At 46.4% G+C, this 27136-nt stretch overlaps 3 protein-coding genes, 1 long non-coding RNA gene and 1 pseudogene across 7 annotated transcripts; 2 read left to right on the top strand and 3 right to left on the bottom strand.

Annotated features, from left to right (window-relative positions):
- Positions 1–798: 798 nt before the first annotated feature.
- On the bottom strand, positions 799–5246 carry LOC120650552 (probable E3 ubiquitin-protein ligase RHG1A). 3 transcript variants are annotated; one of them, XM_039927871.1, is made up of 6 exons: positions 5011–5246; positions 2441–3832; positions 2202–2252; positions 1998–2096; positions 1659–1811; positions 799–1143 (listed from the first exon to the last, which is right to left on the bottom strand). In XM_039927871.1, the coding sequence occupies exons 2-6, from the start codon at positions 3731–3733 to the stop codon at positions 1003–1005; spliced, it is 1737 nt and encodes a 578-aa protein (XP_039783805.1). In that variant the 5' UTR covers positions 3734–3832; positions 5011–5246; the 3' UTR covers positions 799–1002. The 3 variants fall into 3 exon arrangements, with proteins under 3 accessions (XP_039783805.1, XP_039783681.1, XP_039783738.1); XM_039927747.1 differs by having other exon boundaries at positions 924–1143; positions 5016–5245; XM_039927804.1 differs by having other exon boundaries at positions 924–1143; positions 5032–5245.
- Positions 5247–8564: 3318 nt separating this feature from the next.
- On the bottom strand, positions 8565–11316 carry LOC120650475 (annotated as a pseudogene). The gene is made up of 4 exons (XR_005665639.1): positions 11101–11316; positions 10568–10824; positions 10032–10482; positions 8565–9163 (listed from the first exon to the last, which is right to left on the bottom strand). The product of XR_005665639.1 is annotated as an apoptosis-inducing factor homolog B-like (transcript).
- A 481-nt stretch (positions 11317–11797) lies between these two features.
- Positions 11798–14236, top strand: LOC120650397 (treacle protein-like). Its single transcript, XM_039927551.1, has 2 exons — positions 11798–12146; positions 12827–14236. The coding sequence occupies exons 1-2, from the start codon at positions 12087–12089 to the stop codon at positions 13922–13924; spliced, it is 1158 nt and encodes a 385-aa protein (XP_039783485.1). The 5' UTR covers positions 11798–12086; the 3' UTR covers positions 13925–14236.
- Positions 14237–15012: 776 nt separating this feature from the next.
- LOC120650322 (DEAD-box ATP-dependent RNA helicase 35A) lies at positions 15013–18282 on the top strand. The gene is made up of 2 exons (XM_039927443.1): positions 15013–16146; positions 17053–18282. The coding sequence occupies exons 1-2, from the start codon at positions 15149–15151 to the stop codon at positions 17915–17917; spliced, it is 1863 nt and encodes a 620-aa protein (XP_039783377.1). The 5' UTR covers positions 15013–15148; the 3' UTR covers positions 17918–18282.
- Positions 18283–20300: 2018 nt separating this feature from the next.
- On the bottom strand, positions 20301–21332 carry LOC120651050. The gene is made up of 5 exons (XR_005665911.1): positions 20967–21332; positions 20820–20850; positions 20690–20729; positions 20535–20574; positions 20301–20415 (listed from the first exon to the last, which is right to left on the bottom strand). It is a non-coding gene; the product is annotated as an uncharacterized LOC120651050 (long non-coding RNA).
- Between the last annotated feature and the right edge of the window lie 5804 nt (positions 21333–27136).

Genomic DNA, 27136 nt, shown 5'->3' with positions numbered 1-27136 from the left:
ATGCAAGAAAGACAACAGCTTCGACCAATATCATGTAAGAAGTGACATGGGCCGAGAGTTTGTCATTAGCCACAGAATCTCTGGCATCTAGCGCAGCCCTTGAAAATTCAAATGTAAATATGTACTGAATGAAAAACTCCAACGCATTTTTTTTGGAAGAAAAGAGTAAAATTTCAAATGCTACCGTATGCCGTAACAGTTTCATCTTGGTTACTGATCTTCTCTCTCTAACGCTGCTGAGTGTGGCCGCAGAATAAAATTTATAATATCAGCAGCATTTATTTATGGAACCCCTAAGTAAAAAAAGGGGGGCGGAAATACTCCCAGTCAATTTCATCTTGTAAGCACTGTAATTCTACGAAGCAACTTTGCGGGACATTCCAAGCTCAAGTGTTCCCACTCAACAAAAATAAAGCGAGAAGTAGGGATGTAAACAGATCGAATGCGGAAGGATATTACTGACATCGTATTTGTTTTCATATTTTTCTTCGAAAACAGAGCCGAATACGAATAATATTAGTATTTGCTAGATAAGATTGTAATGGGTATCGACATCATAAAATGTAACTTGTGAGTACTCGGATACAGGTCGGTTACGGATATTGAATACTCAGAATCGAATTCGAACGGATAAAAATCCTTTCAGACCTGATCAAATTCGAATACGATCGGAAAATATCCGTACCATTTACAACACTGGCGAGAAGGCTTGACATAACATTTATTAAAAGCTTCGAGGTGTTTCTGGTTCCAGGAATGGAATGGTCATCATCTTGCAACAAGAAAGGGCTGCTCTCGTGATTGAACTTAACGTAATTTAATCATCGACCAGTGATTCGATCCATTCCAATAGCACTTTAAGGAGTCTTCCAGAGTTCCAGGGCCATACGGAATCCAAGTATCTGATATTCAGAAACTAGAGGGAACCTAGCCCATATTATTCACATGTTCACATGTACAGTCATGGGCACCAGATACATACTAGCTTGAAACATCCTTGGATTAGTCCACCATCGAAGGTACTGCTGACTCTTTACATACTGGACACCAGTTTTTCTGCCTAAGCCACTGGCCAATGCAGCACACATGGTACCGGTGTTCACATGGCAACCGCCCAATTTCTTCACCCTCCTTGTACTCTTCCTGGAACAGGCAGGTGTAAATTTCAGTAAAGATTTCCTGATTAAGTAATGCATGGCAGAATATTTTGCTCCGCTCCCTTCAGATAAGGGCGTGTGGTTAACTGAAATTGGTGTCGTGTGGTGGTGGTGTGGGATTAAAACAGTGGATGCAGTCGCTTCTGAATATGGTAGATTGAAGGGTACAACAGTTAAGACTTACGATAACAAGGATACTGAAGAAGCAAGCATAAACAGTGCTATTTACATTTCCAGGAATCCAGTAAACAGTGTAACAGTACATTTTAATAACTGCAATTAAATTCAGTGAGAAATGTAAACAATGCTTAACGACCATTGTTCAATGCCAAAATTAAACATATTGCACTTAGTGTCCAAAATTACCAGTTCCCAGTAACTCATATTCACTTCCCCACTGCCTTATCAGTTCCTCATGGGAAAACAAAAGTGCCTGATGTTCATCTTTATATGTGTTTTGTTTATTGTTTATACAACAGAGAAATACTGATCACATAGTACCTGGCATATGCTGCATTTTATGTCATCTATGACTGATTTATTTACTCCTGTAGCAACTGGACAATATATGCTTCTTCTGAGGCATTTCGCAAACTGCTCATCAGAAAGGGCTGTGCTTACAGAACCTATTCTCTCTTCTAGTGCCAGTAATTCCTGATCAGAAGGAAATGCAAGCACCTCGTGTAAGTATGTTATGAACAAGGATTCCATCATAATGGCCAAAGGTAGTACACAAATCATAGCAAGAGCTTCAAATGCCAAATAAGGGATGTTCCTGGAAGAAAAGCAATCTCTAGCAAAACCCCTTCAGCCTTTAGGTTTGAACGACGAAGAAAATACCTCATATGACATATTGTCGATATCCATCCGCATGTCTCTATGTCTATCATGGGATGCAAAGGCACCAAGGAATAGATTAGTTTCCAGCACCAGCAATTGCTGCAAAAAAGAAAAGAAAAGAGAGTTATCCAACAGTTCAGTGAAATGCACCATGGAACAGATTAGCCTTTAAGTTTTTTGGGCAACGAATACCAGGCAACTAACCTCATAAGCCAGCTCAGCTTGTTGTTCAGACCTCTGTAATGCTAGTAAAACCTACAGAAAATAAATCTATTTTAGTCCTGAAACTTTTATACTCTCACCACCTCCTTAGTCAAAGTTAAGGCCATTTATCAAAATTGAGAACAGTACCAATATATATACAACTGAATTAATCTAACATAAGATGTAACAACAATAATAGAATAGCTGGAACCACTATGGGAAACATTTTAAACAACAACCTCTGCAATTCCTCCCATGCTTATGCGTCTATGACCATCTCTCTCCCCCATGAGTCCATGGAACATTTGTGGAGGACTTTCTTCGAAAAGGGAGCTTGGTCTTCCTCTTTCAGCTTGAGAATTCGAGCTTTGATAATGACTAAATGAGTAAATATCATGAGGTAATTCCGCAAACAATGGTCTTATTGAACTCTCGGTGGAGACTTCTTCCAGTGAAAGATGTTCCTGAGCTGATTGCCCATTCCTTGTGGATGACTCATGCAAAGAAAGCATGCCATCTGCTCGTTCATCAGGAGCCCTCAGTGTAGTGGCATGAGAAGGTCGTCTTGTCCTAACTGAAACTGCTGATTCCTGTTGGTTTCTGCTTCTGCTTTCTATTATTTGTTGAGAAAGTAATGATTCATTCATTCTGATTCTGGGACCAGTATCGCGAATATATGTTGGAGATGAGTGATCTGAATTAGACGGTCCACTAAAGCTCCTTGATCTGGAAAAGCTTTCAGGATCAGAAGCCCTCTTTCTCATGAACTCAAACCTCCTACTATAAACAGAATCAGATGAACAACCTGAAGGCTGAACATCAGGTGCTGAAGTACAACCAAGGTTTTTAAGACCACGTCTCTGTACTCCACTAACATGACCATAAGCTGGCCTCACACCAGTGGTGGAATTTCTAGGCATAGTAGACCGATTAGTCAAAGATGAAGAACATGCTCCTGGAGTACCCAAATTCACCTCTTTCTCTTTCTGTCTATGTGTCCTAGAACTTAGTGAAGCAGTTCGGACCAAGGACTCGGCTCTATGTGCAGAAACACCTGAAGGACCAGCAAAATGAGAGCATTCTGGACCAGGTGTTAACAAACGACCTTGTTCAGTAGTAAAACCTTTTGATTCTATCCGCAGAGTGTCTGAACTCTCATCACCTACAATGATTTTCTTACTACTCTCCAGCTGCTTGAAGGGTTCAGCCTTTCTTCTACCACTTTCAGCAATGTCAACCCCTGTCGACAAAGGCTGCCTTCGCTTTTCCTCAAACTTTCTAAGTGGAAATTTGGAGGAACTTGCATGCCCCACTTTTGAGCTTGAAGATTTAAACGAATCATGCAGATATCTTGGTCTTTCTTGATTATCAGTAACTCCCGTTTTCATAGGATCGAGTCTAGTGCTGCTTCCCGGTCCATCACTGTTGTGATTAGTCCTCTCTTCAGGACTTTGATTTTGATAAGAGAATCTGGAACCCCTCCCGCGAAATGCAATTTCTGTTCTGGATCTCCTGTCTGAATATTCCTCCATGCAATTAGTCCACAATAGACACCACGAGAATCCTTCTGCAGTATCTTATACTTGTGCAGATTTGTAGATAATTTGGTAAAGGTCAGCAAACAACAAAACCTGGAGGATGGATGCAGATAATAATGAGCAAGAACATTTAGAAAAATGCCCCTGGATATTTTGAGAATGGATACCTTTTAAAGCAGATAATAAACCACTTTGGAACTAATATTAGCATCAACAATCCCACTATGACCAAGGTTTCAGCAAACTATCCCCAGTACCACAACAAAAAAGTAGAGAGATTATGAAATTTAATGTATAAAAATCAAGTATGATCAAGGGTCTATTTGGCTCGCGGATATATAACTGGATGGTCATGTCCTATAAATTGCCACGTGAATATCCCTCATCCAAACACCCTCTCACTGCGCAATGAAAAATGCACTCAAGTTTCAGCAGATATCCTTAATACTAGCCGTTAATTATATGGACAATTCCAAATGGCAGATAGAACATAAACCCTGGAAGAATGTTATGCCCTAAAGATTAGTAAGGGCAACAGGTATACAGTCAAATCGCCCCTTAGCATTCACAACCTAGTCACTACTTATTAAGATACACTTTTGCCTAGCACGCCACACTTGTAGAATCAATAACCATAATCGCTTTTCAGAGCACAGGGCACAAGGTGAGCTCTATCACCTGATTTTTTTTAACTTTTAAAGCCTGTATCAAAAGCAACCACGTCCGAGGTGCTGGTGGTACCACTACCACGTACCAACTCACCTTCCGGATCAACAACAGACAGGACCCAACATCTGTAACCAAATCAAAGTGAATTTGGGACAGGACCAAATCAGAGAGAATTTCAAATCAGAGAGAATTTGGGACAGGCCAGTAGGACGCCAAAGCTCGGTACAGGAGAGGAAAGATAACCTCATAATTTCAAGCTTGAATATAACCTTAATCCGCAGACAATATTTTGCAGATAAGCCAAAAAAAAAGGGATCCGGGACCACACTCCACTGATCATGACATTATCATTGAAGAAGGGAGTGCGATGACATCATTCGTTTGAAATCTAATCAGGTTAACTGCTCCCCGAAGGGCTGAACCGTTTGAAGATAACCACGCCCAAGAAATTAAACCGAAACTCCCTTCCATTTCCCAGCCCGAGACGCGCGATGATCCTTCTAACAAACCGAACGTTCCGAAACCGATGGGCAAAACCCGCCGAATCACGCCGGCCCATGCCAAACAACAAAATGAAACGGGAGGAGGAAAAAAAGCAAAACCTCACAGCATCGATCGATCACCTCCCGATCCTAGAAGCCTCCGCTCGAGAGCACCCGGTCCAGAGAGCTCGATAAGGGGGGAGGGGGCCCGCTTCCGCCTCGGAAGGCGCCCCAAGCGCGACGCCGTATTGGACGCCCTGCCCGGCTGCCCGCGCGCGGGGAGGGGAAGGTGACGCCGCCGAGGTGGGAGTGGAGGAGGCGAGAGGCGAAGAAGCGAGTGGGGGTTTGGGGGGGGGGGGGGGGGGGGGGTTCGTCCTGGTTTGGCTTGGATTCCTTCCTCCCCCCGGGTGGATCCGAGGCCATTTATGACGGGCCAGGTCCGGGGGCTGTCGCCTGCGTGCGTGCTCAGGTATTTTTGCACGGGGAGTGGGCCCGGGCGGGGAGGGGACGCAGCACGGTAAACGTGGAGTGCGCGGGCACGTGACAAACGTAACGTGGTAGTAGTACGTTTTTCTTCTTTTTTTTTATCAAAGTACGTTTTTCTTCTGGCCGTGCGTACCATGGCAAGGGAACGAAGACGGGAGATCGTGCGGCAATGGCAAGGGAATGAAGACGGGAGATCGTGCGGCAATTTGGGCCTTTGCATCCAAAATTTCAAAATTTTACGTGATTTTTCATCACATCGAATATTTGAACGCATATATGAAGTATTAAATATAGCTAAACAAAATAACTAATTACACAGTTTGTCTGTAATTTGCGAGATGAATCTTTTGAGCCTAGTTAATCTATGATCAGATAATAATTATCAAATACAAACGAAGGTACTACAGTACCAAAATTCCAAAAAAATTGCAACTAAACAAGGACCTGGTGGGAATTGTTGACTTGTACTGTACATGTACTGTAATGTGGTAATATACCTTTCTTTCTAGAGTACTTTCTCAAAAAAAATTCTGCGGTACTCGTTATATCGAATATTTAGACATATGCACGGAGCATTAAATACAGTTGAAATAAATAACTAATTATATAGTATAACTGATTAGAACGAGATGAATTGTTTACATCTAATTAGTCTACGATTAAACATCAATTGTCAAATAATAACGAAATATGTTACAGTATCAAAATACAAACTTTTTGCGAACTAAACACAGCCTAATTTTAGCTGTGTGGATTCAGATATGACCCGTTAATGCCTAGCTAAAATCATTCTATATATTTCCCTCAAAAAATCATTCTATATATCCAGATAGCAAGAATCTAATTAGCTGATTCAACCTAACTAATTCCAGCTACCTAGCTAATGGATTAGCTTACCCAATAGCCCTATCTTGTTAACAGTTTAGTTTGTTTTTCCCCTTGCGTGAATATTCAAGATTTCTTCACTGTTCACGCTAAATGAATTCTACGATTTACCTTTTTCGAACAATTATATTACACGGCAGGTGCATTCGGGTTTATCTTCTTGGGAAAAAAAGGAACTAACCCTGTTTAGTTCCCAAAAAATTTTTATAATATCCGTCACATCGAATGTTTGGACGCATGCATGGAGTATTAAGTGTAGTTGAAAAAATAACTAATTACACAGTCTAACTGATTAGCACGAGACGGATCTTTTAAGCCTAATTAGTTCATAATTGGACATTAATTGTCAAATAACAACGAAAGTGTTACAGTATCAAAATCTAAAAAATTTCGCGAACTAAACAAGTTCTCCACATACTGAGGCGGACGCAAAGATGGCTGTGCTCGATTCAGGTTCGTTGCGCGCGTGCGTGGTTTGTCTGTTAGGTCGTGGGCGCTTATAGTGGCCTCTTTGAGCTAATTAAATTCCTCTAGTGAAGCAGCACTAACCCAGCATTAACCCGCGTGTCACCACACAGGTACACATACAGCTTCCTTTGTAGAAGGGCAATGGGCAAACTAATGAAGTGGGTGGCAACAGCATCAAATGGGTCGGCTGCAGCTAACCAATGATCGGAAAAGGTCACCTGAAACCCACGTCCAGGGGATTGTCTGAACTTTGGGTCTGGGCACAACTATTTCCATAATTCCATAATTATTGTACCCAAATTAGTTCCCTTTTCTTATTATGCGTTCGTGATGCCTCGTACGGAAGGATCTATTCGTAATGATACGCAGCTCTTCTGTACAGTACGTGTTTCCAAGGAGTCGGGATGATGTGAGAAAAAAAATAGGGTTCCCGCGGTGGTTAGCGTGATGGCATCAAATATGATGTGATCAGGAGCGGTAATGGGGAGATTAGGATAGGCGCGCTGTTAAGATGATAAGATTTCTTTTCTGGCTGCTGGTTTAGTACAGTAGGCGCTTGCAGGCTTGCAGCGGTGCAGCCTGCTGATACAGACTCGACAAATCAGACGGCAACGCGTCCTGTCCGGCCGTGGGCCCACACACAAGTGGGCAAGGTGTAGCTTTGGCCCTTGCAAAATCGTAGCTTGAGGTATTCAATTTGGGCTGTGTTTAGATTCCTGGAAAACGGGTAGAAAAAGTCACATCGGACACTGTAATAAATTGTAGCATTTTTCGTTTGTTTGTGGTAAATATTGTCCTACCATGACCTAACTAGGCTTAAAAGATTCGTCTCGCAACGTACATCAAAACTATGCAATTAGTTTTTTAGTTACTTACATTTAGTACTTCATGCATGAGTCATTTGCTATATTTAATATTTCGATGTGATTTCGATGTGATGGAAAGTTTGGAGTTTTTGAGAGATCTAAACACACCCTTGCGCACCTGCCCCCAAATTAAGGTCACGTTCATTTGGATTCAGATCACAGGGCAGCCAGGAAATTAGCGTGAGAAACAAGAAAAGAAAGAAAGAAAAAATGAGCTTCAAGAGCCAGCTTCGTCCGGCAATCCTCTAGTGCTATGCTTCAGCTTTTTTCTTCTGCATCCCATGATCCTAATAAGAAGATAAAGGTCCAGGTCAAGTCCTGAAAGATAATGAGTGTGGGAGTGAACATCATGGCTGTAGCTTCGGAAGCATGACTTAGAGAGAGAAACCCAGCATAATGACAATGGGACTTTTTTTAAAAGAAAAAAAAAAGACATTAGGACTGAGCATGATGCTTGCAATGATGTAAAGTATGAGGAGAGGTTAGTCCACTTGTCCTTCTCATTAGTTCATCGCCATTGAAAGCAGTTACAATTTGCGATAAGGATCCAAGCATAGGCAAAACCGCGAAAGTCAAAGCTTCAGAATCCATGAAACGGATGAGCAGTGGTGCACATGACATATGTAGTAGCCTGCACCAGACCCATAGGACCAGACCAAATGGATTGGCCATGCATAGAATGACATGTCTCACTCACTTGATGGCTCATGGAAAGACAGGAAATATGATACCAAAAAAAAGAAATTTACCAAAATGTTTTCCTCATTTCTCAGCAGTGCATGCCAGTGTCAGACAGGCTCCCAGCCTTCTCTTTTTTTCCTTTTTCTGGAGAAAGCACCATTCTATTACATCCAGTTCGGGCCCAGGAGCGCCTTTTAATAGGCACTGCCCCTGACAGGGACATGGATCTTCTCCAATCTCCACCCACAGGCCCGCCCCATAGGCATCAAATTGCCATTGCTGGCATTGTTGCCAACAAGCAAAGAGAATTCATGTTAGCTTTTTACCAGCAAACAAATGCGCTCATTGTTTGAACATGACATGACATTGTATTGGACCAAAAGGGTCCTTGTATACATACACATAACTTTCTTCCATAAAAATACATGTACATAGCATACACTTTGTTCATTACCAATCAGCCATGTACATAACACACTTTGCTCACCACCATTCAGGCAACCACACCATCACATTTGCACAAATACAGGGCATATCAGCACAGCACATTCTTTATTTGAAGAAATTCCATTTCCTTGTCTGAAAACTAGGGCACAGGAAGTTTCATTTCCATGCTTCCACGGATGAAGTCAACCATTCAGGCCCATCTGCTTCCTTGTCTTGCCTATGAATAGATCCCGAGACTTGATCTTGCCTGGTAAGCACCCACTGATTGTCAGGAATGGTAACTGAGCCACCCCTTCCTTCCTTCCAAGAGAGACCAGTGCCATCGGAGAGCCAGTGCTGTAAGTTGCCAGTTTGGTGTTTGGGGAACCCTTGATCAGTAGTTTCAGGTTCTTTGCCACCAGTAGTGCATGCTTCTGGGCGAGGTACCCTTGTTTGATTTCCTGAACATTAATAGACATTAGCTTCAATAATTCATAGTTTTTGGATCAAGTCACCATTTCCTAAATTAAAAATTGATGATGATGCTCTATGGCCCCTGTTTTCTAACCGAGGTTCCTCCACGGAGGCATGAACAATATAAAAATGAAGGAACATGAATTGTAATGATCGGTAATCACTCTCCACTATATGGACAAGTTTCTCCCCACAACAACATAATTAAGGAACAACTTTAATAGTAGGGCAATGAGACTTTAATATCTTTTAGCAGAAAAACTATTAACCTCCAAGAATAAGTTTATCGTGGATTACTCAATTCATAAGGGGTGTAAGGCCATGGGTGTAGATGGAATAAGTTGATGACTTTCTTGTAGCAGTGGCCTTTGTGAACAGAGTTACCCCATCGTCATGATTGTTAAAGGATAGTTAAATTATGATGGAATGAACAGTTCCCAAAATAACTGAAAACTTTAACGGATACTATGAAGAAAATGGTTAAGGGCTTCAGGTTACATGAAAAGCAGTGTGCGTCAAAAGGCAAAAGAAGTGAACTGCTGATTGCGACTACATATCAGTGTACAAAGGCACGCCCTCTTGCAGAATATTCACTCTTTGCAAAGCATTGGTATTATCACATTTAGGCCAACCAAACACTTGCTGTATACAAAATTTAAATTTGTTGCTGGTCTGACAAATGAGAATAATCAGTCTACATAGATACGCACTCATTAAGAATGTTCAGTTTGCATAAATTTGGGTGATTGGTATTCTATGGAATTAAATTCAAGCTGGTCCAAAAAAAAGAGGAATCAATACGAAGACAGCAACAGTCGCAAAAAGGAGAACAATAAGTTCAAAGCATAGACTTACAGGAATATCTGTGATGTCACCAATAGCAAAAACGTTGTTATAACCTTTCACTCGTAGGTCCTTCTCCACCATTACCCTCCCTTTGTTATCCAAAGATTCCTTAAGGATGGTGTCATGTAGCCACGATGAACTCAGTGGCTTACCAATGCATACAAAATGGCAATCAGCAGTTACTGTTTCTCCACCTGATGTTTTGTACACCTTTTCGGTATCCGATAATGAACCTAAGTCAACTGATTGCTGAAGAAGCACATCAACTTTCTTTGAAGTCAGCCAATCAAGAGTCTTCTTTGATGCCTTATCTCCAATGAATTCGACTAGACGTGGTCCTCTATGGATAAGGGTCACCTTCTTGTCCGGGTAGTCTACCACAATCTCTCCAGCTAGTTCAACACCAGTTGGTCCGCCCCAATTATCAGTACAGAACCTGATGATTCTATCTTCTCATTATCTGCAGCAAGCATACAAAACAAAGTATAAGTAGGTTAGGGAAGGCGACAAAACTGTTTTTCAGTATGTGGCTTGATTGCAGTTACTTCTCTGGAATTCTTTTATCCTCTCAGCTCTGCTGCCAGGAGAAGTCAACGCATGGCCAGTCGCTATGACGAGATAATCATACGGAAGAGATTGACCGTCAGCTGTCAGGACGGCATCATTAGTGATACTGACTGCAGAAGACGTTACGATGGTTGCATCGGTGAGGTAATCTTTGTGATAGATCAATGATCTCTCAGCGAAAGATGGCTCAACCATTGACCTCAGTTCAGCCCAGGGGATCTCCAGGTACTCCTTCCTGTGATTAGAAGGAATAGCACAAAAGCACCCCATTTCGTTCTCCCGGATTCTCAAGCACCAGTCAGGTCTCTTATCCTGTTTGCATCCAGAGTCAGCAGGGGCAAAATCAACCCGCCGAATCACACGGCCCGATCCGCCCGTGGGAGCACGGGCACAAACGGTAGCAAGCACCAGAGAACGACTTGGCATTTCCGCAAGCATGTGGTCTGCACGGGGAGGGGGCCAAACCGACAGAAAAACGGAGAGGGGCCGGAGCCGAGTAGCCGAGGCTTACGGGTCGACGAGGACGACGTCGGCGTGGCCCTGCATGGTCTTGGCGAGGATGGAGCCGGCGACGCCGCCGCCGACCACCACCACCCTGGCCTTCCCCGACCCCGCGGCTGCCGCCATCGCTTCTCAGCTCTCGCTCGAGCCGGCGCCCACCAGGTGACAGCTCCCCCGCCAGCAAACTGCTTAACTGCAGCTCACGCCCCCGGTTTAGCGCTAGTTAATCAAGCTCGAGTGGGATTAAGGCTGGATCTGTCAAGCTGGCGGCTAAAAATTAAAAAAGGAACCGGGTGCCCCTCCGCATCCCGCCGTCCGCTGGCGAATCGACGGCCGAGATAGGGGCGGTGGAGCTCCATGGCAGCCCCACCATCGCTAGAGTCGCCGGCCGAACGCGACGCGCCGGCGGAAAAACCGCGTTCGTTGGGCATAAATATCTCTTTTAAATTCGTCAACTTCTACTGTAGAGTACATCAAGAAGAAAGGAATTTCGATTTAAAAAAACTAGACGAAAGGAATCCTTTGCCTTCTGCCCGATACGGCGATACCTCTTTGTCTTTGCTCCTTTCGTGTTTATTTATTTATTAAAAAAATCTTTCTTTTGCAAATATCTGTGATGTCACCGATAGCAAAAAAAAAAAACCTTTTTTGCGTGATTTTTTTCTTCAGGATCACGCATGGAATCGGGTTGTGGCCGAGCGTGCCCTGCCGTGTGTTTGGAGGTCAAAGATAGCCGGTGAGCAACCGAATTACCCTCCGGGCCGTGCAAGTCTCGGCGGGGCTCGAGAGCGGCCGGCGACGCCGCCACGTGCGCGGCCGCGGTCTCGTCTTAATCCCGGCCGTTACGATCTCCTCGGCGACTTCTCCCTCCCCCGCTTGCCTGGCCTGGGCTGGCCACCCCTGCCACCACCGTCGCCTCCCGAGGCCTCGGCCATTCTGCGAGGGCTTTCAAATGGCCCTCTGCCCCGTCCTTCTTCAGCCTAGCGCCGCCCCGTCATGCAGAGCCAATCCTGTGATCCTCAACTTCGCGCCTGCAGCATGAAGGTCAAGCTCGAGGTGATTTCATCTCCCAAGACTGTGTTTAGTTCGCAAAAAAATTTAAGTTTTGGTACTGTAGCACATTTTGTTGTTATTCGGCAATTAGTGTTTAATCATGAACTAATTAGGTTTAAAAGATTCATTTCGTATGAAATAGTTATACTGTGTAATTAGTTATTTTTTCAACTACATTTAATGCTCCAAGCATGTGTGTAAAGATTCGATGTGACGGACACTGTAGAATTTTTTTGGAACTAAACATGACCCAAGTCTCATGCATACATGCATGCATCTCCTCATGATCACTCTACTACATTGCTGCCTTTAGGACTCGGTTTCTATTTTTCATGTGGAGTTTATTAGTAGTAACATTTTTGTAATATTATTTTTGCAATGTGTGAAAAAGAAAAACTTTTTTATTCCATCTGAATGTGCTGTGGATGTACATGCGTCGTGTTTATGTTAAGTATGATTGATACCTTGAAGATCAAGTCAAAAGATTTACGCGTCCTTGGGACAGGGGGATGGCGAATTCTTGATCTCGTTGGAGTGCTGGACTCCTTTGATCATGCACGAAATATCCCCTCTCCTGGTTGCAACCATATCTATATATATTTGGATTTTGGGGATTTTTTTTTGTTGGTGTGGTTGATCTCCATCACGAGTTCACGATACGGATCTCCTGGCATTGTGTGCAGGTCCCTGCTGGTAAGCAGGCGGGCATGGCGCCGTCGCGGTCCCTGCCGCGGTGCGCGAGCGAGCTCGGCGACCCGCCGTCGCCGTTCAGCTCCAACCCGGCGCACCACCCCGCCTCCCAGCCCACCACGCCCTCCGGGCTGTCGGCGTCCTACGCGGCCAAGCCCGGCGCCGGCTCGCCGCCGTCCACGCCCGGCAAGGCCAAGTCCAAGCCGACCACGCCGGCGGCGGCCATGGCGGCGTACTACGCGTCGCAGTGGTCGCCCAGGAGGCTCATGCAGCGCGCCGCCCGCGCGTTCCGCTCCAGCAGGTCGCGCCGCGTGAGGAGCAAGGACCTCGCCGCCGGCGAGGAGCGCGGTTCGTCGCCCACCAGCAAGGTCTCCGACACGGCCTGCGCCGTGAGCCTAGGTGGTGGTGGTGCTGCTGCTGCCGAGCTCGCCCGCAACGAGGGCAACGGCGACACCGCGGCCGGTGTGGAGCAGCAGCAGCAGGAGGAGGAGGAGCGCCACGACCACCCCGACGTCGTCCCCGAGAAGATCATACACGAAATGAACCATCACGCGGCGCCGGTCGTGGCGGAGGATGACTGCGGGGCGATGACAGCGGCGCCGGCGGAGGATGAGTGCGACGCGAAGACGGCACCGGCGGAGGAGGGGAAGGAGAATGAGAAGGAGACTGCCGCCGCCGCCGCCACGGAGGAGGTGGAGGTGGAGTCCCCCAAGAAAGGAGCGGCACCCGCACCGGCGGCGGAGCCCGTCGCCGCCGCGGCCGAGGAGGTGGCGGACAAGTTCGTGGCGGTGGTGAAGGAGGCGATCAGGAAGCACGAGGAGGAGCAGGGCGACAAGAAGGGGGCGGCGAGGAAGTTCCAGGGCAGCCGGGTGAGGACGGCGATGGAGGCGCGGGCGGAGTCGGAGCAGCCGCGGCGGTGGGAGGCGACGCCGCGCAGCAACGACGTGATCGAGGAGGCCCGCAGCAAGCTGCTGGAGATGCGCCAGTGCAGCAGGGTCCGGGCGCTCGTCGGCGCCTTCGAGACCGTCATGGACAGCAACAAGCAGGACGCCGCCGCCACGCCGCGGCAGCGCTGCCGCCGGTCGGCCTGAGGCCGGCCAACCCCGGACGGCCCGCGGCGGCGGCGGCGACGCATCGCCCCTCCACGCTCGTGTCTTTTGCCTTGATTAATTATTACCTCCCCCGGCCAGCCGCCGGCCGCCGTCGTGCACGGCGCTCGTTAATCTCTGTTACTACTAATTAACCCCCGGTTAATTTGTGGTCGCCCCTGCGTATAGTGTGTCACGTCATGGAGCTCGTCGTGTTACGGAGGAGTATTTTGTAAGGAGGAAGAAGACCGGTGTTACATTTTTGCCAACATTCTTCGTATAATTATAATTTCATCGGTTTAGTCTTCCCTGAAATTAAAGCATGTGTGTGTTTGTTGAAAATTGTCCATTACGATTGAATTCCAAAACCTACGTGAACATAGGATTGCAGATGTTGTGGTGCAACATCAGTTGCTAACTCCCATTGGCAATGATCATCATCATGGAATAAAAAAACACTTTACCCTCCTACCTCTCGTTACAGGTCACCAAAGCTCCAACGCCTTTTATCTTCAAGAGAACTAGATGCACCAAGCATTTTTCTTCCTCCCCCACCTTTTCTTTTTCCCTTTAGGCCTTGTTAGTTCTCGAAATTTTTTGGATTTTCGTACCGTAGCACTTTCGTTGTTATTTGATAATTAGTGTTCAATTATAAACTAGTTAGACTTAAAAAATTCATCTTGTCGTTTATAGATAAACTATATAATGCGTTATTTCTTTTAACTGTATTTAATGCTCCATGCATACGTCCAAAGATTCAATATGACGGGTACAACGCCTATATCCTCACTCATATGGTCGTGGCTTATAGAAATTGAGTACTCTCCCCAATTATAAATGACGCTTAGGATTTTTACATGTCAATTTTTTTTATGTGTGACCATGGCAACATTAAGGTATTATGTATAGATTGATAATGTAAAATATTCTTTTGCTAGATTCGTCATGGTGCTTACCTTCTCTCTCTCTCTCTCTGAGCCGCCAATCTGGGCCCTTAGTTGGACGGGCCGTGCCTTACTGTTTACGGGCTGGGCCTAATCCCTCGTGGGCCTCCACCGACTCAACTTTCACGTCGGTAACTCTCTTCTTCCACTCAAAAAAGAAAAAAAATCTCCTCCTCCTCCCCGCACGCGAGACCGATCCACCCCGACCCGATCTGCTCAATTCCTCCATTCCCCAAATCCACCGCAGCCCCCCTCCAAGCCCTAACCCCAACCACGCCCGCCGATGGCGGCCACCGCGGCCTCCTCTGCCGCCGCGGCGGCGGCGGCGAACTCCGACGAGGACGACAACTACGAGGAGTACATCCCGGTGGCCAAGCGCCGGGCCATGGAGGCGGAGCGCCTCCGCCAGCTCCGCCTCTCCAAGCCGGCGCCGGCATCCGCCGCGGCCTCCTCCCTCCCGCTGCCGCCTCCCCCGCCCCTGCCGCCGGCGCCGCAGCCCTCCGCCCCCGACGCCGCCGCCAAGCCCAGCCTCCTCGTCAAGGCCACGCAGCTCAAGCGCGCGGCCCCGGAGGTGACCGCCACGGAGCAGCGCATCCAGCAGGAGAAGGAGGTCATCGACAACCTCTCCGACTTCAAGTCCCTCAGGTCCGTCCGCGAGATCGCCAAGGGCATCGTCTACACGGACCCGATCGAGACCGGGTGGAAGCCGCCGCTCCGCCTCCGCCGCATGCCGCTCGCCAAGGCCAACGAGCTCCGCCGCAAGTGGCACATCATCGTCGACGGCAACGACGTCCCGCCGCCCGCGCGGGACTTCCGCGACCTCCGCCTCCCGGAGCCCATGCTCCGGAAGCTGCGCGAGAGGGGCATCGTCCAGCCCACGCCCATCCAGGTGCAGGGGCTGCCCGTGGTTCTCTCCGGGCGCGACATGATCGGCATCGCCTTCACGGGGTCGGGGAAGACGCTCGTGTTCGTGCTGCCGCTTATCATGGTAGCGCTGCAGGAGGAGATATTGATGCCGATTGTGCCTGGGGAGGGCCCGTTTGGGATGATCATCTGCCCGTCGCGGGAGCTGGCCAAGCAGACCTATGATGTGATTGAGCAGTTCCTCCTTCCACTCAAGGATGCTGGGTACCCGGAGATAAGGCCTCTGCTTTGCATTGGGGGTGTGGATATGAGGACGCAGCTGGATGTGTTGAAGAAGGGCGTGCACATTGTGGTGGCAACGCCTGGCCGGCTCAAAGATTTGCTTGCCAAGAAGAAGATGAATCTCGATAACTGCAGGTGAGTGTTTAATTTTTGCATCAGAAACTTGTTTCCATAGCTTAACTGTTGGATATATTAATGTTAGCTGCTTAGCTGTTTGTGGATGTGAATATCTGAACAAAAAATATTCTGTTATAAGTTATAACCTCTAGTAGCTGGGATTAAAGTTTAGCTTGGACATTGTTTTCATGAGCCCTGTGTCTGAAACCTGCTCGCATAGTGTGGCCATAGCAGTAAAAGGCTATGAAGGACTACTCAATTTTGTTTGGTTTGGTTTCTTTGTACTAGAGTGTATAATATGCCATCACATATCATATTATGTCATGTAGGACATGGTGCATGTTGGATGCAACAAATCCCTCTTGCAAAAGGAGTAGCACAAAGTAGCAAAAATTTGCACCCTGTTCTAAGGAAAGAGTAGCATATGCTCTCATAGTAGCAAAAATTTTCACCCAGTCAGCATTTGTAATTTATTATTAATCCGCTTTACAATTATTTATTGAAGTAAAGTGAAGTTATGTTTTCTTTTAGTAAAAATTCTACCTTGAGAAAGTAGTGTTTGAAGTATTCCTGTTGCAGTTGTCATGTACTAGTTATGGTAAAATGATGCATCTAGTTTAGCAATGATTGTTATGAATTGCTGCAGTAAAAATGTTAGTTTCTTAACTGACAATCCGGTCACTATGACCAGATTTCAGATTTTAGCCTGAATTATTTGTCTTTAGCTAATTTGTTTCTTCCAACTGAGTAATCTAACAAGCAAATTGGCCCCTTGCTTAGGCAATTTTGCATGTTTCAGAGCTTTATGTTTTCAGTTCAGAATTTGCTTGATTGAAAATAGGCAATCTCGCCGCATCTCTACCATTCTACCAGTATTTGCACATTGTTTCAAGTTACTTAATGTCCCTTTCATTCTCTGCACAGGTACTTAACCTTAGATGAAGCAGATAGGCTGGTTGATTTGGGATTTGAGGATGACATCAAGGAGGTTTTCGACCATTTCAAGGATCAAAGGCAGACCCTTCTTTTTTCTGCTACTATGCCCCAGAAGATTCAAAATTTTGCGAAGAATGCCCTTGTGAAACCAGTTACTGTCAATGTGGGGAGAGCTGGAGCAGCAAATCTTGATGTCATTCAAGAAGTCGAGTATGTCAAGGAAGACGCTAGAATTATATACCTCCTTGAATGCCTCCAAAAGACTCCACCGCCTGTTCTCATCTTCTGTGAAAACAAGGCTGATGTGGACTACATCCATGAGTACCTTCTTCTAAAGGGAGTGGAGGCTGTTGCGATCCATGGAGGAAAAGATCAAGAGGAAAGACACAATGCAATTGACTCCTTCAAGTCTGGGAAGAAGGATGTTCTGGTGGCTACTGATGTTGCATCGAAGGGTCTTGATTTCCCTGACATCCAGCATGTCATTAACTACGACATGCCTGCCGAAATAGAGAACTATGTCCACCGAATTGGTCGAACAGGTCGATGTGGGAAGACTGGCATAGCAACTACCTTCATCAACAAGAACCAAACAGAGACAACGCTTCTTGATCTCAAGCATCTGCTGAAGGAGGCAAAGCAGAGGATTCCACCGGTGTTGGCAGAGCTCGATGACCCATTGGAGGATGAGGAAATAATTGCCAAGGAGAGTGGTGTCAAGGGATGTGCATATTGTGGTGGGCTTGGCCATCGTGTTGGTGACTGTCCGAAGCTGGAGCACCAGAAATCCATGGCAATTGCAGGCTCGAGGAAAGACTACTTTGGCGGCGGGGGCTACCGAGGAGAAATATGATTGCTCTAGGATGGTGCTTGTGTATGGTTATTAGAAGCTATAAGATGCGGCAACTTGTGCTCCATCATGTTATCTGTATCAGCTAGCCGAAGCACCTTGCCCCCTCATTGATGGAAGACAGTTTGCACGACCAAACTTCGATATGCTTGGTATCATGCTGCTTGCTAGACGGGATATGTGGAAGAAGACTAGATTATTTTACCCTGTTGTAAAATGTAACCGAAAGAGAATTGTTTGGTTGGTAGCATATGTTCCTTAAAGTAATTTCTTTAAGCACCTGTTTTGATCTCTTTCCGCGAGCGAATACATTTCTGGTAGGTGATACCATGTCTAATGTGCGTGATCTGTTAATTAATCTTTGTCCATGCGATGGATTCTCTCCTTTTCTTTTACCTATGAAAAAAAAAATCGTGCTGGTAGTGGGCCTTTTTTTGATATACGTTGTTCTGATCACCACTGTGTGTCGCTTGGGCGCATGAACTGGGAGGCCCTGGTTGATGTAAGCTGAGCTTTTACTGGTATTTCTTTCCAAAACTGGCTTTGGTGTTTACACTGTGAAGCCAGTGTTAGTACAGATTGTGTTCAATGCTCCCTTTCTTTTCGAACTTTATAACTTTTTAACGAGCGAATTTTCAGTGCTGCCATCCATCGTGGAACGGTACACTGGGCGTTTACCGTACAATCACACCGTACTGCATGAGCTGATGTGCTTCTTCGTGCTTGATGGGTACTGTGCAGCCGTGCTGACGCAATGATGCTGGTGCCAGGCACTGTGCCATAGTACTCATTTTCCTACAGTGATGTACAGGCCCTTGGAGTCGGCAGGGTTCATTTGTGTAATCCCTGCGGTGTTAAATTAAAGCAAGCACTGTATGGCTCATGGAAATTAGAGTTCCTAATGGCATCCAATAATTCGCCTCTGAATTCTGTCCTGACTGCGTTTTCTTGTCTGAGCTAATGCCTATGCATCTTCTGAAGCTTCAGTTGTTGCTGGAGTAGATCAGCTGCTTCCTCGTACAGAAACATGTATGTTTCAAGGAATTGTCTTGGAGACTCTACAAGCGGATTACATGCTCCGTTAGATGCTCACTAATCCAGGTCGATTCGGTATTAGAGATTGCAGCAGCCTGGAGGTGCCTGCTTGTAGGCTACAATGCTAGGTTTTAGGTTTGCACATTGGGCCATCCGGCCATGGAATGCTGGGGGAAACGTTCAATCAAAGGGTTCAGAAACATGTGTTGAGGGAGGAGGAGTAGTGCTCCTGTCCTGCTCCTGCGGCTACATCTACATGTCACCTCTCTCATGTCTCAAGCAGCAGCAGTGATGTCCCAGGCTTTGCGTCTCGGGCACACTGGCCGACCCGTCAACCTCCGGAGTTCATCGCAACCAGACAAGGGCTACGCAACGGAACTGATGCATGATGACACAAGATGCGAAAGGTAAAAGAGATGAATTCAGAACGACAGCGTGCTTGCCATTGGGCATTGGCATTGGTCTGATAACCAAACAAGGCATTGGCAATTTGGCACGTCCTCCAGTTTCTCGCAAGCCAAGCAGCCTAATAAAAACCAAACAATAGTCTGAATCTACTGATTTTTTCAGGAATCCCATGGAAATCTGAAACAGCTCTTTGAGCTTGGCAGCAAATCTTTGTCCAGTGGAATGGACGCCATGGCTGCCCTCTAGCGACTAGCTTACGGCGCGGACATGCAGGACAGCCGCCCTAAGCTGACTACTAGTAACTTGGCCCGTGCTAACGCTACGGGTAAAAAAAAAACAAACATATTTAAGTGCAGCATCACATGTTTAAGATGCAGTAAGAATCGAAAACAACCAAAGTTAGCTAAAGCAGTGGATAGATCAGTACAGAATAGTCTGCAAATATACAGATATAGAGTTCTGGAAGCTTAACGGGTAAAATTTAGCAGTCAATTATATGCCACAGCAGCTAAACAATTCTCTAAACTTTCTTATTGTATTTCTTTTGATACGCTTATAGATCAGTTCCGAAGGATAAGAAGCAAATTCTAAACTTTTTTTAATTTCATAGTCATTTTTGTGTAGCACATGCATGTGCAAATAGATTACTGGCTTTAGAATGAATTGTGAAAATAACTCAGCAAGATAGACAATAAAAGGTACAAACATCATGATAGAAGAGACAATAAAAGGTACAATAAAAGTGACGAAGGAACATATTTATATTCAATCATTCAGCAAATAAATACTGCATACTGATGGGAAAAGGTACAAAATCATGATAGAAGAGATAGGTGAATCAAGTGTTATTTATGTGAGTTTCCATACTATTTTCAACTCAACCTATAAACTTGAATTAAGCATTATTGCACTGCAAACCAAAGACCTTTGAAGTGGAAAATATTGTCCGAAAATTGCATCGAAAGCAGATGGATGACCAATACTAAATGGGAGGGCTGTCACTGTTTGCAAAATGGAATCTATCAGTCATGTTCAGCTGTTGCAAGCAAACTCATGTCCTACAAAAGAGCGTTGGAGTTACATGAGCATCAATGATTAGGACATGTCCGAGTTATTAAATCATATCATAGACATATATTTAAATAGGTGGCATCAAGAAAAAAACATCTGATCCAACCCCATTGTCCATTGAAATCCTGGATACTTTTTCCGGCCTTCTGCTCAAATGTGTGCAAAGAAAAGAACATGAGTCATCCAAAATTAAAATGTAAAGCTTAAAAAAACAATCAATCAGCAAAGAAAGATTATTCCAAATAAATGATGGATCCTCACTGAGATCTTCTCCCCCAATGGGCAGGAAATCCTCTTTCCTCTACAAATTGGAGCACGAACAAAGCAAGAGTGAGAACAGGATCAGACTGAGCATCACAGAAATCAGAGGAGAAGGAAGCGATTTGCTCACCATCTGGGATGGGGACCTCTCAGATTCCAACCTGGTCAACAGTGATTCATTTTGATTCCAATAGAACTCCTTTTCGTCAAATATAAAACCCCACTGATGCAAGGAAATCAGCTATAGATAAAACTTTGCATGATATCTACATGTTACCTGCAAATGTACATGCAATGCTTCAGTCTTCTGTGGATACTCTGGAAGCTTAGCTTCAGATACACTGAAAAGGAACAAACTTCGTTAAAAACATGTACCTCTCTTCATGAAAAGATACACTGTTCAACACGTTTTACATCAATGCTACCGGTAGTGGTGCATAACATGCAGTAAGTAAATTGCGATGGTGGTGCATAACATGCTGTAAGTAAATCAACTAATAACCTTTGATGGGGAAATTGAAAGAAGCAAAACATCATCAGTTAATATGGTTCCCAAAAAAGAACCAAGAAAATTATGAAGCAAAACTCTATGACTTGTTCTTTGGGTATTCTAGGTTAGCAACAAACAATTCGAAACATGTGACCCCCAATTAGCTCGGCAAGTCCAAGCATTCCATCAGGTGACCCCACTCCTCCAAGACATAATGTTTCCAAACTAAACTAAAGTACACAAAATGTTCTTGAGGTACTAAATTATTCAAGGTCATAATGTTTTTCCTTTCAAATCCAAAACATTGCTACTGTCTCAAAATCATCCATTTTTAGGCCACCCAAACAAACAAATCAGCTAACCAGTTTCAATATGTTTAGCTACAACATAATTTCTGATATATCCAAAACTTCAATATTTGACTCAAAATATATTGGTTCTCACACTGATCATGCAGAGGAGAAATCAATATGAATGCATCACTAAATGTTAGGGATGGGTAAGAGTGGGTCTACCTCACAACAATAAGAACAAACATGAAGCAAGACAGGACCAAACAGACCATGAGTCCTAATTAAGAACTTAAAAATAAAGATGTAAACTGAATTTGTGACTACTATTCCAAGATGCGCTGAGCAAGTGTCCTTTTCGTAGGAAGTAAGAAGAATTAAGGCAGAGAATAATGAGCCATTTCAATTAACCTATCCAATGACATTGTATTTAGGACTCAGTTTAAAGTTTTAAACCAGTACTTTCCTTATTTCACACTGGATTTAGTTGAATCTAAAATACTTCCAAAATGAGAGAACTAGATGCATAACTCGGTCTACAGTTGGATCAAATCTGAGCACTTGTTGGCTCATACATGCATATAAATAATAAGGTAAAGTAAATATATTTACACCATGAAGACCCTTATCATGAAGAACTTAAAAGTCTTATAGACATAAATTCCTAAAACAAAGTTCATTCCCATTATTTGCAAACACGGTAAAGTTTCTATAATTTTTTGTAAGAAAAGTTTAAAGTCTGTTAATTAGAAAATGTCATAGTAAGAAAAGTTTAGTCTAATAATTCAAAAATGTTATAGTGATATATTGCATCTGCATTTCTACATGTTCCTAACTACACCCATCTGGCCATCTCCTTCCCACCTTTCTTATCCCAAGTTTCTACTGACTTGGTGCTTTGCCTATGACTAAAATACCAAACGCTGGAAAGGTGTTGAGCTACTGATCTCACTGCAAGTCTTCAACATGCAAAATTGAAAGGCAAACTTAATAAGTAGTTATGTTTTAGTTGAATAAATAGGGTAAAGTTGTGGAATCTGGAGCCATTGATTCTTGCAAAGGAGCTTGAGCTGAGGCCAGCTGATATTTTCTTCCATTTTAATTTGTTTAAAATTGTCAAAGTATTAAGAGGTTTAGAGAATGGACGGAAGATTAGGCAAGCTCCTAAGCAATCAGGATAGCTTGGGGGGGGGGGGGGGGGTTAACCAATCGCGAATTCATACGACGGAGAAGACAAGGAAATCGCGCTCACATTGGTGAGGAGCTCGGTGTCGAGGGAGTGGAAGTCGAGCAGCCCAGGGCTGTACTACCCATCAGCTGTCGCCGCGGCTGCCAGCCTCAGCCTCCTCCACCAGGGATCTGCAGAGTCGCGCCACCCGAGGTGTCGGGCACCTCCAAGCCAAGCCACGCCGCCGCGCCAGGAGAGGTGTTGGCGCCGGCACCGCCTTCGGCGTTCTCCACCGTGCTCCGCCGGCCTCTGCCACCTGCATCTCTGCCCAAGCAAGGCGCCGCTCCTCCGCGTGTGGTCGGGCCGCCGCTGTCCGCGTGAGGTCGCGTCCACCCTCCTCCAGTTCCACCGCGTCCACCCTGCCGGGCGGCTCGCGGCCGTGCCCCTCCCTCGCCGGCGCCTCGTTCAGCCCCTCCTTCGTGGCTCCTCGGCACTCGTGGCGTCGGCGACCTTCTTCCGCGACGCGGTCTCCGGCCGGCAACGGATCTGCGGCAGCCTCCCCTCCGGTGGTGGCCACGCTAGTCGCCGAGGACCCGGCCCCTTCTCTACCTGCTGGGGGATGGGTGGCACCTGGTCGTCCCCCGCCAGATCTGGCATCGCCTCAACCAGGCCCCCTTGTCGCCTGCCCGGCGTCGCGAGTCCGGCCGGTCCCGACGGACCTCGTCGGCCATGCCGCGGAGTAGCAGGTGGCGGCAGAGGCGCCTGCGGCGGCGGCAGCGAGAGAGGGATGTGGAGAGCGCGAGGGGGAGGTGGGGAGAGGAGGCGGCAGCCGCAGGGAGAGGAGACTGCGGTGGTTTTTTTTACTCGAGGAAACCGTGGCGCTATTCTGCGGACGGCAGCACGGATGTGCGACCTCCGGCACCCCCACCGCGGCCCCGCGTCGGCGGCGACAGCGGCACCCCGCGCCGCGGCCCCGCGTCGGCGGCGACAGCGGCACCCCGCGCCGCGGCCCCGCGTCGGCGGCGACAGCGGCACCCCGCGCCGCTGCCTCCGGCTCGCCTCGCCGCGGCCTCGCGACGCCCAACAGCAGCCCCTCCGACTCTGCCTGCACCCATCTGGCAGTCGGCCCGCTCCGCCGCTGCTGAGGGGAGGCGGCGACGGTGGATGTGTGCGCGGAGGCGGGGAGAGGAGGCAGCAGGAGAGGTTGGGAGAGGAGGCGTCGAGTGGGGTGGTTTTTTTTTGTTCGCCCGCTTCTGGATTCGAACCCCGGCGGCTTGGCGGTTGCCGTAGCGGGCATGCACGGCGGAAGGCGAGGCTTCAACGCGTTGAAGCCTGTCGTCCGTAGCCGTCGGATTGAGTTGCAGGCTCCTAGCGGCTGATATGAGCCATCGATTTTAATATGGTAGCATTTTCTGGGTACAAATATCCGGGTTCACAAGGTTGTAGCTCCTCAGCAGGGGCAGAATGCGGGGTGGTCCTAGCCTAATTCAATCCGTCCCTTATAGGGTGGTCCTAGCCTAATTCAATCTGTCTCTTATAGGATGGACTAGGAGTACATTGAGGCCCTGTTTGGTTCTGGTAGCATGAGTAGCGCGCGCAATTTTCGAGAAAAGAATCTTATATGTATGGAGTACTAAACGAAGTTTATTTGTAAAACATTTTCACGGATGGGTGTAACTTTTCACGACGAATCTAATGACAGCAATTAATCGATGATTGGCTACAGTGATGCTACAGTACCATCCTCTAATCGTGCGGTCAAAGGCCTCATTAGATTCGTCTCGCGAAGTAGTGCAGCGTTGTGGAATTAGTTTTGCAAATTGTCATTATTTAGTACCTCTAATTATTGATCAAAATTTTTATGCTACTTGTGCTAAGCCAACCAAGCAGGGCCGGAATGGAGAGGAAGCATATAACTGAGCCATGTACGTTTTCAAGCAGCTGATGGCAGCAACAGTGGTGGCAACGTGACGGAACCGGGAGCCCTAGCTCTGTAGAAGCCTTTTGAGGAACAGCTGCTACTGCTAGTGTAGAGAGCACCATCTATTCTCTTACGGTTACAAGGAACAAGAACAAGGAAGAAGGATTCAGTTGCTACCGCCTACCGACAAGTCTGTAGTTCATCGATCTAGAATCCATGTGTTCCGAGTTCTTATCAGATAGACCCTTAGGGTTAGGGTTGCAAACATGCTTAGAATACCAGTTCCACTGATGGGCAACAATGCCATGCAGAGAAACAAAACAAGTGAACTGAAACTGAAATGCCCTTGCCATGGCAAGCTACCACGCTCGGCCGGTCTCTCTGGCCGCTCTCTGCTCCTTCCTAGTCCTCTCAATGTTCTCTGCTGCAACAGGAGGATTGATGGCTCATCAATGCGGTTTGTTGCCAGAGGAATGGGGCTCTGCTGCAGCTTTTTTCATCGGTGTAGTAGGTATGTCCTAGCGGACTTGGGTGGTACGGAGTACTATGCCCTCTTTGACCTCTTTTTTTTTCCTTTTGTCCTGTTTAGTTTTTACATGTAAACGCAAAAAAATTGTAAACGCATTAAAGTGAAAAAGAATCTTGCTAATTTGAAGTACTAAATAAAGTCTATTTACAAAACTTTTTGCATGGTTGGGCTGTAAATCGCGAGACGAATCTAATGGGCCGACTTAATCCATGATTTGCAACAGTGATACTACAGTAACCATCCGCTAATTATTGATTAAACATGAATTAATTAGCATCATTAGATTCATCTCGCGATTTACAACCCATCTATGCAAAAAGTTTTGCAAATAGACTTCATTTAGTACTTCAAATGTCCTGTTTACATCTTTACACATTTTTGCAAAATGAACTAAACACACCCTTTATCAGGTATCACTCACTGCCTCTGACACGCGTAAAGATCGTCTTTGTTCAGGAAAAACAAGTGATGAACTCGTTCAGTACTAGGAAATGTATATGCACTGTGGCATAAAGAGTTTTGCAGGATTTCTGACAGATTTATAGTATGAGTGGTCGTGTCAAATGTGTATATTGATGTGTTTTGATTGCCATCACACCATCGGTCATCACACTCTGAAACAGAAATGGACTTCACCAGGGAAATTCAGAGGGAGAAAACTGAAAATTCAGAGAGAGAACCAGCGAGCCAAGGCTTCCCACCCCATAAACGCAAAAAAAACATCACATCGAATATTTCGACACATACATAGAGTACTAAATGAAGTCTATTTATAAATTTTTTTGCATAGATGAGCTGTAAATCGCGAGACGAATCTAATGAGCCTACTTAATCCATGATTTGCAACAGTGATGCTACAGTAATCATCAACTAATTATTAATTAATTATGAATTAATTAGCATCATTAGATTCGTCAAGAGATTTACAACCCATCTGTGCAAAAAAATTTGTAAATAGACTTCATTTAATATTTCAAATTCGCAAGATTCAATCGCAATTTTTTTTTTCGAAATATCTAAACACGGCCTAAACGAGCATATATATATATATAAAGTTATAAACTACCTGAACTCACTCCCAGTATCTTTTGCCATCAGAAACTTCTTGGCAGCACCCGCAACAGCTGCTACTCTGGCTCTGCGCCACTGTGACGACGCTGCACTGGTGCCATTGCGCCAGCGCCACCGCCACTCTACGTCTCTACCAGCACATCCCTCTCCTCCGCTCACGTAGGCCGCACGTCCAGCTCCACTCCGCCGCCGCCGCCGCCACCTTCCGCGCTCAGGGCCTCAGTCAGGCGGGCGTCATGAGGAGGCGACGGTGGGCGCCGCTCGCCGCCGCCGCCGCGTGCCTCGTCGCGCTCCTGGCGCTCCTGGCCGCCGTCCACAGCGCTCCGAGCGCCGGCGCGCCAGTGCCCGCGTCGCGTCTCTCGGGGGCGAGTGCCGGCGGCGGCGGGCGTGTCGCCGCCACGGCCGCCTTCGACGCCGCCAGAGTCGCGCGGTGCAAGAAGCAGGGGAAGAAGTGGAAGAAGAAGAAAGCTGGCGCCGCCTGCGAGGGGTTGCCCGGCGACGACGACGACAAGCGGGTCGTGCCGACCGGCGCCAACCCCCTGCATAACAGATGACAGGATCGCGCGTGCTTTTGCAGCGAGGTAACCGGCGTCCCTCCCTCTCGCCGACTCCCTCCCAGTGTCCATGCCATGGCGGCGGCCAAGAAGAAACGGAGAAGAGGAAGGCTTCATCTCCATGACCAGTGATCTCGGTAGGACTGGTAGTGTAGTCATCAGTTGCTAATAGCCGTATAGTAATCAATCGTTCTTGCTCTTCTCTCCATGTTGAGGATCATAGATTAGTTCCTGATCAACCCAAGTGATGGATGTAAGACACGATTTGGAACGCTGGAATTTCGTGGGATTTCCACTAAAAGTGCACGACTCCCTGTGAAATTCCAGCTTTCCAAATTGTGGAATTGTCTGCCTTCTTTAAATCACAGAGTGGGGACAGATTCTGCTCTGCCGTTTGTAAAAGCTTGCCTTGCTTGATTTTGTT

This window comes from Panicum virgatum, chromosome 1K (assembly GCF_016808335.1).
Source record: "Panicum virgatum strain AP13 chromosome 1K, P.virgatum_v5, whole genome shotgun sequence".
Taxonomy (NCBI): domain Eukaryota; kingdom Viridiplantae; phylum Streptophyta; class Magnoliopsida; order Poales; family Poaceae; genus Panicum; species Panicum virgatum.
Note: the sequence above shows the minus strand (reverse complement) of the source record. Positions and strands in the feature narration are given on the sequence as shown.